Source organism: Pagrus major, chromosome 12 (genome assembly GCF_040436345.1).
Source record: "Pagrus major chromosome 12, Pma_NU_1.0".
Classification (NCBI taxonomy): domain Eukaryota; kingdom Metazoa; phylum Chordata; class Actinopteri; order Spariformes; family Sparidae; genus Pagrus; species Pagrus major.
Window position 1 is genome coordinate 5,727,725 of NC_133226.1, and position 17,466 is coordinate 5,745,190.

Below are 17,466 nucleotides of genomic sequence, written 5' to 3' on the forward strand. Positions count from 1 at the left end.
TGTGGTTGAAGAGGTCATTTAATCAAATTGAGTCCATTTTCTGCTCCACATTCACACAGAAACAGATCAAACCCACACCTGGGACTCACTGCGGACTGTTGACTTCCACTGGAAAAGTGTCTGTCTGCCTGCATTTGCTTGAGGACACTACTGTAGTGGATGCCAGATGTTTAATGCCATTATTTCCACACACATCCTTACACTGTGTGCACGTGCTGGCTGATAATTATCGACACAGAGAGAAAAAAAGCCCTGAAGAAAAGACTGGAGTGTGTGTTATGGAGAGAAGAGTGTGTGTTTTCAGTGCAGATGTTTAACAGCTCATTCCAGCCTTTTAATGAGGATGTATATGGAGTGTTACCGTGGATAAGAGCTTCAGCTAAATGCTGTAAATGTGAATGTAAATGTGCCTGCTGAGTGCTGCTCATTTGGATCATTAATCAGTGATGCCCGCAATTGCTGGCCCCCTCACTTGCGAATGCTAATATGCCTCTCAGTAATGAGTACTGTATGCACAATATGTTTCTATCTGATATTTTATCACAAGATTTTCAGTGGCCCCCTCTGCCCCCCAAATGAAACAAATTCTGGGGGCACCTCAGGCATTAATCTATAATTTTCTTTTCTTCTTTTCTTCTTATTGCCACATATGGAGTATTAGTTAGTTTATTTGAACAGGTGGAGTCAAATATAAGCACTTGGGATGCAACTAAATGCATTTTAATGATTAAAAAACCCTCTTTATTATCTCAATAAATGGATTTTAACGCTATAAAATATTTAAAATGTATGAAAAATATATATCTCATGAGCCCAAGGTGACGTCATCAAATGTCTCATATTGTCTGACCAACAGTCCCAAATCCAAACATATTCTATTTGCAGCCATATAAGACCAAAAAAAGCAGGAAATGCTCACAACTGAGAAGCTAGAACCAGAGAAATGCTGACGTTTAGTTTAATAAATGACTTGACCAAATGAATTATCACATTTGTATCGGTTCATTTACTGCTGATTGACTTATCATTCATAACAAAGCTATCCTACAACGTGTTGAAGCCAGACACATGAGGTGTATTTTCACTTTCCCCTCATTTTTTGAGCAGAATTTAAAGGCGTCCGTCTGTACAAACATTTTAGAAATCACGACCTCAAGAATTCTGAAAAAGTATTTCTTTATTGAACGTTACAGAACAGGATGAGGAACATGGAGCTTCAATCAAACGATCACAGCTTTATCTATGCATAGGCTACAGACACCTGTGGGAATATGTCAATATAACGATGGCGATGATCGACAGTTATCATTCGGAGCCCTCTGATCAGTTTTTAGCATCAGTCTGCGTTCAGAATTTCGTCAGCTGTCGGTTTTTTAGGGCTTTCACCTGGAGGACCATCACGGTCTGCAGAAATGACACTTGATGATTTTCTTGAAGGCGCTCTGAAAGTCTTTGTTGAAGTACGCGTAAATGATGGGGTTGAGCAGAGAGTTGGAGTAGCCGAGCCAGTTAATGACATCCTCCAGCCATCGAGGCATGTAGCACGACTCCTGGCAGAAAGGCATGACCAGGGCGACGATGAAGAAAGGCAGCCAGCAGAAGATGAAGGTGCCCATGATGATGCCCAGAGTCTTCACCGTTTTGCGCTCCCGTGCCATCGCGATCTTCCTCTTCGCCTCGGTCGCCTTCTCGTGCCTGCTCTCGAACAGCGGCACCGAGCTCGGGGTGTTGGGCAGCGGCAGGTTGCCTTTGGAGTTGCTGTGAACTTCGATGATCTCCAGAGACTCGCCGTCCTCCGCGTGTTTCACCGCGCCGTTGACGCTCGGCAGCGGCCGGGGCTCCACGCTCCTTTTCCAGGTCTTGCCCTGCGCGTCCCCGGGTGTCTTTTTGTGGAACAGGGCGGGAGATAACGCCAAGCAAGAGTCGGACACTTTCTTTTTTTCTGTTTTACGCACCGTCCTCCTGATCCGAAACCTGGCCGCTTTGAATATCCGCCCGTATAGAACCAGCATCAGCGTCAGGGGGATGTAAAAAGCCCCGAATGTAGAGTATATTGTGTACCAGGGGTCTTGTCTGATCTTACACTGTTTTGGATTCGCCCTGTCCTCCGCCACGCTGCTGGGCTGGGAGCGCATGATCAACATCGGCGCCACTGAGATGGAGAACCCGACGAGCCAGGTGACACTGATGAGGACGGCGGCTCTCCTCGGCGTCCTCTTCTTCATGTACTCTATGGGCTCGGTTATCGCCCAGTATCTGTCCAGAGCGATGGCGCACAGGTGCAGGATGGACGAGGTGCAGCACAACACATCCAGAGAGATGAAGATGTCGCACGGAATCTGCCCAAGAGTCCAGCGGTTTAACACCTGGTACAGCGCCGCCATGGGCAGCACCAGCACCGACACCATCAGGTCGGTGACAGCCAGAGAGCCGATCAGGTAGTTGGCCACATTCTGGAGGGAGCGCTCCAAGGCGATGGCTGCCACCACGCACGCGTTCCCAAAGATTGCGCACAGGATGAGCGCGCCGAGCAGGAAGGAGGTGAGCACCTGATAGCTCAGCTTCACCTCCTCTTCTTCAGGTTTGGGGGTTTTGTTGGAAGGGTTGTCAAACTGAGTCCAGGCTGTCGTGTTGTTCGTCTCCTCCATTGTTGGTAAACTCGTAAAGTGTTTTGGAGAGCTTCCGTTACTTGATGGAGAGCCCGGTGCGCACCACACCGTCGCACCTTGAAGAGCGCATAGTGAAGTGTCGGGCGCAGCAGAGAGAGTGTGAACTGCGAGTGTCGGCTGCTGACGGAGAATGATGCCGCGTATTTATACCAGTGATGGAAATTGCGTCATTTGTCTGCGAGGATGTAACACAGTCTGACTGCTTGTGTCCGTTTAGTCGGCAGCTGAGGGCAGTGAAGATGTGCAGGGAGATATTAAACAAACACACCTGAATTATTTTCTTTATTTTTTATGCGCTTCAGGCTGAAAGTCAAATCAATGTTTTTGACTTTTTTAATAAATTCATTTTCTTAAAAGAAGTGGATGTTGTCCTTCGGGAGAAGTTCATCAGGTTGTAAAGCAGCTTTCGAAATTCGCATCCGTGTCAAATTAAACCTCATCAGTCTGACTTTATTGCTGTCAGTGAACTGATCTGTAGTGACATGATGTGTCTCTTACAGAAGAGTTCAACCGCAGTGTAAAGAAAAACTTTTATTAGCTTTAATAATAATAATAAGAAGAAGAAGAAGAAGAAGAAGAAGAAGAAGAAGAAGAAGAATATGGTTAAAGATTATCTTGCTGTCAGTTAATAAACTGAAAAGTACATTTTTTATTTTGAAATTCTCCTTTCAGCACCACAGTCAGCGCTCTGACGCCGCCAGGTGAGACACTGCCACCTGGCGTTGGTCCTCTCTCATAACATGTCCAAAAAAGACTAAAAGAGGGAGAGAGAGAGAGAGAGAGAGAGAACACACACACACACACACACACACACACACACACACACACACTTATATCAACATAATTGTATGGAATATAAAATAAATATGCCGGACAAGCCTCTCCTCTCTCCTTAAACAGCTGAATGCTCAGTTTTCTTTATTTTACTCCTTATAAGTAGTTGTGTTTTATTTTGTTTACACACACGATAGTTACATAGCGACTTAGTGGGTAAGGTTTGTATTCGTCCAGGAATAGGCCATTTTTGTTCAATAAATATGATACTTCAAAAATGTATTTTAAAACTGTACTAATAAAAGTCACATCATTTCACACATCACATCAAATCATTTAGAAATCCACTGTCAGTTCTACATATGAAGATTATCAATATCCTATAAAAACAATCATAGAGAGAGGTGAAGAAACTTCTGCATGTCCCTCACCTCTCCATGTTTAAGACTCAGAAACTCAACTGCCCACACAGCTACAATACTCAGGTGTTTTGAATCTTCTGATCAGACCTCTGTTGGTTGAAGTTGGGTGCAACTAAATCTGGATTTAGGGGAAGTCACCAAACTCCATATTCTTTATTTTAATATTGACATATAAAAGTTCAAGGATCTTTAAGGTCATCCTGCTTTAAGGAATGTACGTACAGATCTAACAGGAGAGTACAGTGTGTGTAGTCCCAGAAGAGTGCCAGAAGAGGTCTAATTAGGCCAGATAAGTGGAAGCACCTGTGCAGGTGGACCGCGGGTGTTTAATAATGATTTGACAGGTTGAAAATAGAAGCTTCTACTGAGCATGTAGGGACCATAAAGGCTTCTTGTACTGAATATCAAAACATGTACCAGAAAATTACGTACATAAAATGTGGTACACATCCTCAGTCAGCACAGGATGAACTGGACTGAGCCAAAATCTCCACATTAGCATATCCACACCCTAGTATTAGATTTCAGCACAAACTGTCTCCAAGCCTCAGTACACACACTGTAAGCTTAAAATGATAAGATCAGGGTTGTCAACTCTGAAAGCAAAGCAAAATTTTCATCTGTCTGTGCAATGAGACAACAACTCCAGTGACTCATGGTACAGTAAGATGTGTCGGTTCCTATACTGTTAGTTATTTACTAACAACGGTTAGAGTAGGTCCTTTCAGTACATGAATACCCATCAGCTTGCACAGTGATGCTAATACTGCATATATTGTGAGACACTGCACTTGGCAGACAAACTGAAAACTTCCTTTGATAATAAACTTGACACAAAGAAATAAAAAAATGCTTTTATTCTCCAGAGGAAAGAGATTATTTATTTATGTGTTTATTGATTAAAGCCTTCTCTTTCAGGTCAGCACTGTCGGGACAGTGTGTTATTGATCAGCTGCACAAATAGACATGTCAAAGTTCACCAAAGGTGGACACCCTCATGTTAGCAAAGCACAAATATATTTTGCTTTTGTAAGCAAAGGACAATTTACATTGAAATTATTATTATTATTATTATGGTAAAGTATTTTACATAATATCCAACCCTGAGCGGCTTCATGCCACAGCTTGTGCAGGTACCACATCAATAGGGAAAGGACCTGATGGGTAAGAGTTAATGACACAGTACAGTAAAGTGTGAGTGTGATGTGCTCACACATACCTCAACATGGATGAGGAGAGAGAGCTGACGTGTCAAACTGTGTCAGCATGTTGTCATGGTGTAAATGGGAAATGGTGCCATGTTTAGTGACGTCTCCTTTGGGTTGACTAAAAATACACTGGATCCATCCATCGGCTCAGTGGGGCAGACAGAATGAATGAACCTGTGAATGACTCATTTACAGAGTGTCTCTTTGACCTGCCTCTAACCGTGTGACAGGTGATGACACTTCCATCCATTCACAAGTCAACACAGATCAGTGAATGAAAAAAGAATCACAGGAACAGTTTGTGTTTGAGCTCTGACAGGAAACTGTTTATGAGCCAACAGTGGTGGACTGAGGCTGTCTGAGGGTCAGGGGTGGAAAAATCAAACGGTCACCAGCTTCATGTGGAGGGGGGGCTGCTGCACCTCTCAGAGGACTATTAACTATTTAACTGATATGAGTCACAGCATGTAGGGCAGCCTAGAGGGCACTTTATCATGTTTTATATACTGTCGGGGCATCAAGAGGGCACCTTTTACTCAGTAAAGACAAGGACTTAAAGCTTTGTAAAAAATGAGCTAAAAGTTTAAGTGTTGTTCTTAACTGCTGACTACAATCATGTCTACCTACAGTGCCCTTAAGCAGAACAGCTAATATCAGGCCTCCAAAAGAAGACGTGTCAGGGCTGCATCATATCAACCATCACAGTTTCATGCACACCTTGTCATGACTAAGAGCACAAATTATCACAGCGGTAGTCAAGAACATGTTGTACAGGAATCTGGTGAAGTTAAAAGTTTGAAAATTGAAACAATTTCAATTTTAAATGGGATATTGAAAATCTTATCAAATTATTAAAGAGTTCTGCAGTAAGAACACGCTGTTATTATTATCTCAGAGATACTCTGCTGGAGTTTGATTTCAACTATTTGATTTTAGTCTTTTTAAGGGATTTTTTTTATGTCTGAATGGGATATCTTCATGATTTTGACATCTTAAAAAAAGGGCTGCATTGTAAGAAAAATAAATTATTGACAGGCGTAGACTAGTCTGCAGTTCAACGAAGGAAAATACGAAAAAAGAGCTTTACAGTTCACAGTACAAAGCAATGTTGATGCGCAGTCGATGTTGGGTGTCGACAGGGCCACAGAGCGCTGCTGGAGTGAAGATGGCGCTATGACACGGCGTGACCGCAGTAACATGGCAGTGCTGCCTTGTGGTTGAACAAGAACTAGTTTTAATGGGGTCTGAAATTTTGCATTTTGCAACAACAGTTTATTTTATGTTTAGCAACGTAATATATTGTCTTAGAGCAGGACGTTGTAGGTAATACCTGTCATCTTTTGATTCCCACTCTAAACTCAATTTAACTGAGTGTAATCTAAAAGACTATACCGTCATGGCGGCAGGGATGTGATCTATTGGAATCGCTTGATGACTCTAAATGTAAATTTCTTTTATTTTCGCTTTATTTCTCCACTCTCCTAATCGTTTCTACGCTCTTGGCCGGTTAAGCCTTTAAAGCGAACGGTTTTTGTGGTTCTTGGTCTACTAGACTCGCCGTAGCGTCCCAGTCTTGTTGACGTCACGGTTCGTTTAAAGGGGCAGGCTGCTTCACTTTCTTGTTTGTGTGCTCAGCTTCTCTTCATGGATGTTTATGGTTTTCTTCGTTGCCACAACTCAGACATTCCCCCCCAGCTGTCAGGTAGGTGAGTCTGGAGAACAGAAACAATAACGTCGTGACTGTCATTGTCTGTGGGATGTTATTTCTTGGCGTGAACGCCACAAGAGGACCTGTTGTTGTGGTTAGCAGGGCTAAGTTAGCAGCAGAAATGTGTTTGTGTAACTGTGATTGTTAGCTCTGCACCGAACATGCTAGAACTAGAGAAAACTACAAATTTAACTGTCATTTCACAGATGTAGTTCGGCCACTGAGGGAGAGACCCGAAATCCTCTCAACCTGGTACTGAATAAACGACTGAATCCAGCAAATTATTTTAACTTCACAGCCTTATATCACACAACAGGCATAACAGGCAGAACGACAGTAGGCAGCCCTGTTCATACATTTGGTCTGGGGCTGTTTTCCCCCCTCACTGATAACCCTAACTGACCTCAGGCTGTCATAGCAGCATATTAACACGCATAGTTTTAGAATAACACGTGAACAAGCACACATGTCTCTAATGATCAAGTACCCAAATACTTTTCTCATAGTAGATGTCATTAATTTGCATTTACCTAACATGTATTTTCCTCTCTGAATTGTAAATAGGTTCACTGTAAAAATAGCAACATCAATATAAATATGCAGCAGTCACATAAGGTTAAGCATCAGGTTACCTCAAATGTAAATAGGTCAATCACTGCAACAACTTATCTTTCAGCAGTCATAATATAACTCTTTTACAACTATCAAGTCTGAGGTTTTATGTAACGCACATCTATATTTAAACATTTTGACTCAGTTAGCCCTGGCTACATTTGCGCTACAAGCAGGGTTTTGCAAAACATATTTAATAACTAACTCCAACCTGAACTTTAAAGAAGAACAGTATTTTTTGCCATTGTGGTGTGTGTTGTGTTTCCAGTTGTGTGTCTAAACTGTGTTTTGTCTGTCCTCATCATCACTGACAGCTGGACTGAAAACGTTGTGTTGGAGAGCCTGACGAGAGAGAACCATGCTCCGCTGCAGGAGGTGTCGGAAAGGCGTCATAGACTCGTCATGTCTGTCAACGGTTGGTGAAAAACCTTCTGTGTCTGATTTTGCAGTGAGAGTCTTAAGTTGCTTCTTGTGAAAATTCTCACTTCTTGCATGTATTTCACTAATCACTTCATAATCACTTCATTTCTCGAGCAAAAATCTCAAACATTTGCTGGTTTAATTTCCTTACATGTGAGGATTGGTTGCTTTTCTTTGTCATTATGAGAGTAAATGAAGAGTCTTTTGATTTTGGACCATTGGTTGGACAAAAAAAGCAATTTGAATACATCAATTATAATCAATAATAAAAATAATTGCTTGTTGCAGCCCGGCTTTGCTCTTGAGGAATTGTTTACTGTTTGCACAGCTACAGTATAACTAGTAATGACACAGTGAGTTGATTAATCAGTTTGGAAATTAATCACGGAGGACTTAGATAATTTTGCCTTGTGTAAAATGTAATGTTTATTTATATAGCACCATTCAGATACATGACAATACACTTTACAGAGATTATAATAATAAGACATTAAGAAAATGTAGCAAGCAATTAAAAAGATAGAAATATAAAGACGTTATGAATGTACCTTTTATGAGAGCCACAGTAAACAGTAATTTGTAAAGCTCTGATTTAAATGAGCTGACAGTTTTAGCAGACCTCAGGTATTCAGGGAGCTTGTTCCACAGTTTTGGAGCTTGTGGAACTTTTTACAAGTAAAATGCCAAATATTCTGTGTTTGGAACCTCTCAAATATGAGGATTTACTGCTTTTGTCTCTTTTATACAACTTGAAGATTGGGCTCGTTGGGCTCTGGGAAATTGTGATAAAGGAAAGTTACATTAGTTGTTTTGGGTCATCAGGGTTGGGAAAACTCAAAAGATAACAGCTCGGTTTCAAAGAAACTGGATCTGATTGGGGTCGTCCTGGTTGACTGTGTGTCCTTATGTTGACGCAGGTTGAAAACACGGATGAAAGCTTAGACGCTGTTTGCAGTATCTGGCACGTGAATGTTGACACGTTGCCAGAGTGGATCCTGACCTCAGTTCACCAGGTAAGTGTGTCAGTTATGAATTGAACTGCGTGCACTTGCTGAGATTTGGACTGTTTGACAGAGAAGACTAATAATTTGAAGATGTCACTTTGGCCATGTGATGGCCCTTTTTTAACTTTTTTTTTATCAATATTGATTTAAAAAAGTCAATGGATGAATTGATAAGAAAAATAAACATCTGTTGCAGCTCTATGTTTAAAAATAGAAAAATGGTAAATGGATTTAACATTTTCAAAAAGAAACAGTGTGACTGAGATTAATGTGTCTGTGGTTTCTGTCTAGGCCCAGTGGACTGTAGGAAAACTGAACTGCCAGAACTGCTCAGCTCGTTTGGGCGGCTTCAACTTCATTAACCGCAGTGAGTGTCCCTGCGGCCGGGACGCCACCGTCCACTTCAACAAAAGCCGCGTGGACCGTGACCACAAACACTACGTCCTCATTGTCCAGCCGAGGAGGACGAGGCCGAGGAAGGAGCTGGCTGGTCTGCTGGCAGATGGCTCTCAGGACAAAGAGCAGAGGCCTGAACTGAACAGGACTGCACTGGAGAGTTTACAGCTTAACTGTGCTGCCGTCATGTCCGACAGCAGCCCTGCAGAGGCCTCTAACGCCCAGTCGTTTTCATTCAGCCCTCTGTACTGCATCTCTCACAGGAGACGTTGCAGTTCGGAAGATGACGCCACCATCAGGTCCTCTTGTTTTTGCCCCGCAGGCCCTGTAGACAGGTCTGCCGTCGGGATGACGAGGGCAGGGACAGAGCCCATGAGTCAGCAGTTTGACACTGACGGTGAGGCTTCTGACGCCCCTGTCGCCCGCCATTCATTTGTCTCTGGAAACACAGGGTCACCTTTGCATCAACAGCTGCTGCACACTGTGGAGGACGTGGAGTCTTCTCCAGAGAGCACAGCTGTCCATGAGGAGGCGTCTGAGTCAGCCCTGTTCCTCAGAGGGAGATCCATCTCTGACAGTGTGGCTGAGCAGGACGAGGAAGTGCCGGTATTTACAGCGAATTAAAAATAATCTGCATTTATTACGACTGTAGACAATTATTAATCATTTCAGTGTGATTACAATATATTAAAATTATTCTTTTTATTTCCCATTTAGCACATTTTTTTTTTCATGGGATTTGTTGACAATGATTTAAAAAGCTAGAATTGGGGCATTCTGGTGGCTAAACTGTCACTGAATGCAGTTATAATGTGTTGTGATTGAGTTCCTGATCCACCATGCATCCTGGAAAATGACAAAGATACGTTCTTTGCTCTGAATTACATAATTACCTTATCAGGAAAAAAACTCCTGCACACTGTCCACTTTACTTGCAATTAAGTTTAATGACAACAACGTTGCCAGAGACAGTAACTACAACAACACAATAATGGAAGGCGACAAAGACATGGCGAGTAAAAGTTTTTTTGCTCTGAATCACGTCACATAATCACCGCCATTCAACTGCGGGAGCCAGACACTGTTTTTTGGGCAGAAAGAGTCGGGAGGACAGACAGGATGACAGAGGCTTTCCATGTATAACTGGTATTTTTTTTCCGCATGTAAGTTGATATATATTGAGGTATCTTGAAAATCAGTGGCCTGATACACTGTACAAGAAACATGCTGTGGATATTCATGATCACCAGAAGATGAATCCTGATCCTGACACACTGATCACGTTGTGCGAGTAGACCTCTGTGTGGCAACTCAGACTGTGAACTCAGATCTCACCAGAAGCTCCAGTTCTTTCTTCTTTCCTTTTTCCTTTCATCTCTCTGTTTATGAAGCAGATCCATTAGCCCCCTTTTTTTTGTTGCAACATTACGAACTTGTGTCGACTGGTGTTTTTGCGTTGCACAAGGCGAATTAGCATATTTCCTTAGACCTTTTATGTACTCAGTTACGCTGCCTCTGGAATTCAGGTTCTGTCTGATCACACATAGCTGAATAATTGTTATTAAAGTGGTCTGCCACTTTCGTATTGTAGAACGTGGTGAAGACTGTAGTCTCTTGCTCAGTGAAGTTAGCAGGACTTTTGTTTCATGCTGATGTTGACTGTGGTTGTCATAAGCAGTTCCTTTATAGCCTAACACCTCAGAAAAAGATGAAGCAGTTAGTGCTGTTGTGGTTAAATAATCTCTTCATAAATGAGTTAACATCATGAATTTTCCTCATTGATTCTGTTGTTTTTCAGTGACTACTTTGGAATTCTTAATGTTCGTTGTGTGGTGTGTGTATCTTATTCTCAGCCTCAAGCCTTCATGGCCTCCCCGGCCTCAAACAGACTGAGCAAACGAGAGAAGAACCGTTTGAAGGGTCTGCGGAGGAAACAGAGGAGGAGAGAGCGCTGGCTGCACAGTCAGCTGGAGCAGGAGCAGGTGAGAGAGCACTGACGGCGTGGGCGTATCAGAGTCTAATTCAAAATCACTACCACTGAACAGAAAATTAAATCACAGTTCTTTTAAAGCCTCATCAAATTAAAAAGCCTCGGAAGTTATTTCTTCCGCCGAGGAGGTTATGTTCTCATTCGGGTCTGTTTGTTAGTTAGTTGGATTGTCAGCAGGATTACACAAAAACTACTCAACGGATTTTCAGGAAACTTGGATGGAGGATGGGTCTTGGCCCAGAATAGACCCCATTAACTTTTGGTGCTGATCTGGATGAAAGGGACAGATCCAGGATTGTTTTCTTACGTTCTTTAACATTGCAAGATGGGGTGTTTTTTCACATTTTCATTAATTTCTCAGGGAATAAAGCATGGATCATGATGAAAAAAATTGGGGATTGCTATAGCATGCCTATACAATTGAAAAATCTTGATGGAAGTTGTTGCTAAAGTTCTGTGTGTGTGTCCAGGCTGAGAGTGTGAGCTCTTCACTGTTGGACAGTGAGGAGGAGGACAGAGAGGGCCTCACCTGCGCGGTATGTCTCGACGTCTACTTCAGCCCTTACAGCTGTCAGCCCTGCGGTCACACCTTCTGCGAGCCGTGTCTCCGCACCATCGCCAAGAACCGACCGACAAACACAACCTGCCCCCTCTGCCGCACCCTCATCTCACACACCAACTTCCACAAAGGTGAGTGTTGTTTCATGTAATTGTAAATTGAATATTTTTGTGCTTTTGGATAAAACAAGCAATTTGAAGATGCCACGTTGTCTCTAGGAAAATAGCAATGGGTATTTTTCAAAGGTGTCTGATATTTAATAGACTAAATGATTCATTGTTCTGAGCCCAGGGGCATGCTGGAGGCTCTAAATTGCCTGTATTCACCTCCTGTTGCATGTGTGCTGGGATAGGCTGCAGTCCCCTGCCTACCTGCACAGGATAATTGGTTGTAATGGATGGATGGGGGAAAAAAATTGTAAATCATTAGTTGTAGCCCTGCCCTTGATAGAAATGACCTACAGTACAGTCATAATGGCATATTGCCTTCAACAAACGGATGAAATAATGACTGTTCTCCCTCCTCTTCAGAGCTCAACCAAACAGCGAAGACCTTCTTCCCCAAAGTGTACTACGCCCGCAAGCAGAACTTCCAGGGTGCTTCTTGTGCAAAATGGCCTCTGCCCAGTTGTCGCAAGCGCTTCCATACCTTCTGGGGTGAGAAAGTGTTTGTAGAAGTTGGCATACTTTTTTCTCTCCTTTTGTCTGACAGTGTTTTCAGTTCTGCCTTTTGACAGTGAATTCTCAGGGTGCTGTTTCTGAAAACAGTTTATCACTAGACATGTGAAAAACATGCGTCTCTATATGACTGACCTCATTTTAAAGTTGCTCTCATGCCCTGACCTTGTTCACTAAGAAAGCAGACATGTTACTGCTACTTTCCCATACAATTTAGTGCCTATAATAAACTTTATCTTTACAGCAGTTGAGAAGTTCAATCCTACAAATGGCTTTACAAACAATAAAACGGCAGTGATACAAATCCAGCAAGATAAGCATAGCTACACAGTGAACTTACTGTGAACTTACTGTCTATGGTGTATATATATGTATACAGTATATCAATATATGTATATATATGGAATATGGTGGTTGTAAAAGTATGCTACACAACACCATAAATGTTTTGCGCAATACTCAGCAACAATAATTTCACTGAAAAGCATCTCCCGAGTTTTTTAGCCTCTGTCTATGGAAAATGGGGGATGCCAATATTAAAATGAATTTATTTTAGACATTTTATTTTCTATTTGTGTATTAATTAAATTTTAGTTTTTAGATTGGCCTACATTGTGCACCTAAAGTAGAAAATTAAACTAAAAACTGGTTATGAATTTTGTCCTAATTTTAGATAAAAACAAGAATAAAATGGAAATGTAATATTGCAAGTTCTTAATATTTAGCCATAAGGTCTTTTTGAATAAACAAAACAAGACAATTCTACCAAAAGACCTCGTTCAGGCTCACCTTGTTTCAGGAATTTTGTGAGGAATTGGTTGATAAAGTGAAATCTTACAGGCCTAACATTTCAGAATCTGCAATAGACTGAATGACTTTTTGCGGCTAAAAATGTTTGCATTGTAATTTCAAACGAGCATAAAATTGTGTTAATTCATTTTGAATACAAATGGTCATTGTATCTGTCTAACTTCAGGAGAGCAGAGACGGGCAGCGATGGCAGGAAGACGCTGGCACTTTGCCCACGGAGGCTTCACGCTGGATGCTTTCGACCTCACCGACATGCGCGGCTGGCTCTTTGACATCGGTCTGGTCATCGTCTACATCCACTCAATCAACTGGATCCTGTTTTTCCTGTTCCTCTGTTTCCTCATGTACTACTTCTTCTTTTGAAAAACTGAGAAGCACTCCAGAGTCTGCAGTGCAGTTTTTCTTCTTTCAAGAGGAGTTATGTGTGTTTTTTCTGGTTTCACTAGTTGGAAAGTCAAACCTGTTATATTAATGGTAAAGAATCTCAGAAATAGCAGATGTGGATGATATGAGGAGCAGGAATCTGAACAATTTTAAGCTTGAAATTTGCACAAATGGTTGGAAAAGTTTACAATGTTGGTTAACTGACTGAAGACTAACTTCAAACATTTGATGATGATTTGAATATTTTTATTTTTTGTTGGCCTGTGTGCAATAACAAACTGGGAGTTGTCCTTTCAGTGAGAAGTAATGGATGAGGCTGAAATACAGGAAAACACCACTGCCCAAAGCAGAATGGCGCTTCCTCTTTTAATTCTGTTATGTTGGACATCAGTGGTAGCTCATCAAGTGTGGTGTTTGGTAATGAAACCTTTGTTTGGTGGTAGAACAATTTGGTAATAATGGAAGTGATCATTGGACACAAAATACAGGATTGATATGTGCCTTGAGTACTGGAGCTGGGAAGCAATTAGCCTTGCTTAGCGTAAAGACTGGAAGCAGGGGAAAGCAGCTAGCCTGGCTTGGTCCAAAGTTTAAAAATAGGCTTACCAACAACTCTGAAGCCCCTTTTACAGCCTGTTTAAGGTGGGAATGTTGAACCCTTATGCTGCCTTGCTGTTATGTATTTAATGTAAGAAGACGGAATTGCATCTAAGTACTGAGCTGATGGATAAACTGATCTTTTTTTCAAGAAATTGTAAAACATGTATCCATCCTTAAACCATAAATTGTTGTTTTTGTTGTGTATGGAATGACCATACAAGTTATGTTATAATTAACGAGCTTTAGCAGTGTGTTTAGGTGTATTTTTAGCCTTTTGGTCAGAGCCATGCTAGCTGCTATGCTAGGCTAACCACATCCTGGCTCCAGCTCTGTACATTACTTAACGCATAGACATGAGATCACTGATGGCCCTTTTCATTTAACTCTCTAATGAAAGCAAATAAGTTATATTCCCAGAGTTATGAGTTATTTCTTATATGAAGCACAGGTGGGATGTTGGGAGACAAAGTGATACGAAAAAAAAAAATTATGTCAGCAATAAATGCATACAAAACCTTTAAAGGTCCCATGTAATTCCCATTGTCAGGTTCATATTTTTGTTTTGGGTGTCTACTAGGAAATGACATGCTGTAAGGTTAAAAAAACACATTATTTTTGTATATACTGTCCATTGCTGCAGCACCTCTATTCACGTCCTGACTAAATGCTCTGTTTTAGTGCCTGTCTCTTTAAGGCCCCCTCATGAAAAGCCCAGTCTGCTCTGATTGGTCAGCTCACACAAGCCTGAGCAGTAGCCGCCCACCCTGTTTCCACAAAAACTCTGCCAGTGTTTTTGCAACCACAGCTGTGCTGGGGGCGTGGCTGAGGGCGGAGACTGTGTAGTTGTGGCATCACAACCTTACAGAAGTCCTGACAGCTAGATGTAAGACACAGTTTCTGAATACAGCCTGTGTATTGAGCATTTTGATGCTTTCACAGTATATATACAGCACCTTTGCGAAGTCAAATCCAATCATTTTATTTATATAGCCCAAAATCACAATCACACTGCCTCAATGGGCTTTACAATCAGTACAGTGAACGACATCCTCTGTCCTTAGACCCTCGATTCAAGTGAGGAAAAACTTGCCATGTTGAGAAAAAAAAAAAGAAACCTCAGGAAGAGCCACAGAGGAGGGATATCTCTCCCAGGACAGACAGACATGCAGTAGATGTCACATGTACAGAAAAGAACAACAAAATCACCGTTTACAAGTTGCATTGACAGAATATCTGATACAAAGCTAAGCTTTAAGATTAAAAAATACATAGAAATCCCACTTGTTACATTATGGGACCTTAAATATTTAGCATGAGACTCATCAATCACTTGTAATTTTGCTCCAGCGTCACCGGAGGAAGTTTAATCTTTGTATTTTGTTGAGTGATGCTGATTTAAGATCAAATTTGAAGTGCTTACTTGTACATGTTGTTTTATTTACAAAGCAGAGGGAGGCTCAGAACCCAAATACCTGACGAGTAAAGACAGTAGAAACTATTAAGTGGTGTGAATGATTGTTTGGTTGAGGGGGCTGACTGCAGCAGGAGAGTAAATAACAGACAGAAAATCAGATTCACAGTTGTGTAAAATACTCATTTCAGTATTGTGCCTTTGCTTAGTCTGTGCCTTATGTCTGAAACCAGTGCTGTGAAACTGGAAACATGCAACTTTGAGTTCTAGCTCTCTGGCAAAGACTGTATTGTAAACACTATATTTGTATGAAACCAGAAAGAAGTTTAGATAATATAAAACATGTCTATTTCTTAAAGGAAAAGAAGTCTGTAAAAGTTACAAACGTCTGAAAAAAAATCATCTACATTCAAATTAACATACAAGCTCTATGTCCGTGTATTTTTTGAAATTTAAATATGGGGTCAAATTTTGCATATTGATGTGTTTTAATTGTATTATTTAGAAAAATATGGTGTCTGCTTGTGTTATGTAGAAAAATGTGGTGTCTCATTATTTTCTGGATTAACATCTCTGAGTTGTTTTGTTTGCTCAACAGTTCAGTATTAAAAGATAAAAGCAAAACATGTTGGGCCCCATCAATTACTGAAAACGGTTCATGAATAAAAAGCTATCCTAACAGAAAACTTGATGAACCCTGTTTATTCGCTCCTCTCTCTACATTTCTATAACTCAAAGCAACCTGTCACAGTGGATCTCTTGAGATTTTGCTAATGATGGTGATGTTTCCATAAACTGGTTACTACACAATTACTATACATGTTTTCTGTGAATTGATCAATCTACAAGTTGTGGGTAGAGTTAGAATAGTTTGTAACTAAAGTCGGCCTGTAAAGACTGACTTGTTAGCAGATGATTCTCCGTGCTCGGTTTGATGACGCTTAATGTCCCTTACAACTTCTGTAGTCTCATTTACTTGTTAGCAACCAACGTTTTTAAGACACTTAGGCGGATTATAATTCAACTGTGAGACATTTCTGATGTATTTTACGTCGTAGAACAAAATATCTTAAGGCTGTGGTAACCACAGACCACATTTCAGGCATTTTACCGAAAACCCATTCAAAAAGTCACTGACTTTGAGACGAGGGAACCGGATACGCAAAAATGCTGATTCCAAAGTTTTAGGACTACAAACTACACGCCAAAGTCACGCCCCTTCCGGGTTGCCTCATGGGACCTTATTTCAGAGAAACCTAGTATGATGTCACTGACACGACTGTGTAATGACATAGTACTTTTACAGTCTGATATTTCATTAGTTTCATGACAAACTTTGACTTGGAAAATTATCTTTTAAACTGACAAAGATCCTATGTGTAGTTCATCACACAATGCAAACGGGATCGAGTAATTGTCTTTCTCTATTCGCTACCATACAAAGTCTTTCCGATATACGGTCCCATGGGGCAAACCGGAAAGGGGCGTGGCTTGGCAGCTTGTTTTTGAGATATCCTGACCCCTGGTGGCCAAAAGAGCCAAAGCAGCTTTTTTTAAAAAGAAAAAAAAAAGGTTTAACAACGTGAAAAATCAGACTGTCTCCTCATGTAGAACAGTGATGTGCAAGTAGACTAAAATTGTTGTGACACAAAAATGTCTTTAAATCTGTCCATGCCTTCAAACCCTCCTCACCGCCCAGTTTCGACGCTCTGCCTCAGATGGGGGAGTTGGTGGTGTTTGGCGGCGCGCTGCTGCTCCTAAACAGTTAACCGTCAGTCGGCGGGTGACGACTTGTTTTGCTGTTGGCTCTCTCTGAATCCTC

General features: G+C 41.4%; 2 protein-coding genes across 3 annotated transcripts; one reads left to right on the forward strand and one right to left on the reverse strand.

Annotated features, from left to right (window-relative positions):
• Positions 1–1,190: 1,190 nt before the first annotated feature.
• Positions 1,191–2,768, reverse strand: htr1ab (5-hydroxytryptamine (serotonin) receptor 1A b). Its single transcript, XM_073478237.1, has one exon. The coding sequence runs from the start codon at positions 2,646–2,648 to the stop codon at positions 1,398–1,400; it is 1,251 nt and encodes a 416-aa protein (XP_073334338.1). The 5' UTR covers positions 2,649–2,768; the 3' UTR covers positions 1,191–1,397.
• Positions 2,769–6,694: 3,926 nt separating this feature from the next.
• Positions 6,695–16,330, forward strand: rnf180b (ring finger protein 180b). 2 transcript variants are annotated; one of them, XM_073478569.1, is made up of 8 exons: positions 6,695–6,779; positions 7,708–7,808; positions 8,731–8,826; positions 9,109–9,819; positions 11,067–11,195; positions 11,674–11,893; positions 12,293–12,418; positions 13,416–16,330. In XM_073478569.1, the coding sequence occupies exons 2-8, from the start codon at positions 7,752–7,754 to the stop codon at positions 13,610–13,612; spliced, it is 1,536 nt and encodes a 511-aa protein (XP_073334670.1). In that variant the 5' UTR covers positions 6,695–6,779; positions 7,708–7,751; the 3' UTR covers positions 13,613–16,330. The 2 variants fall into 2 exon arrangements, with proteins under 2 accessions (XP_073334670.1, XP_073334669.1); XM_073478568.1 differs by having other exon boundaries at positions 6,695–6,775.
• Positions 16,331–17,466: the final 1,136 nt, after the last annotated feature.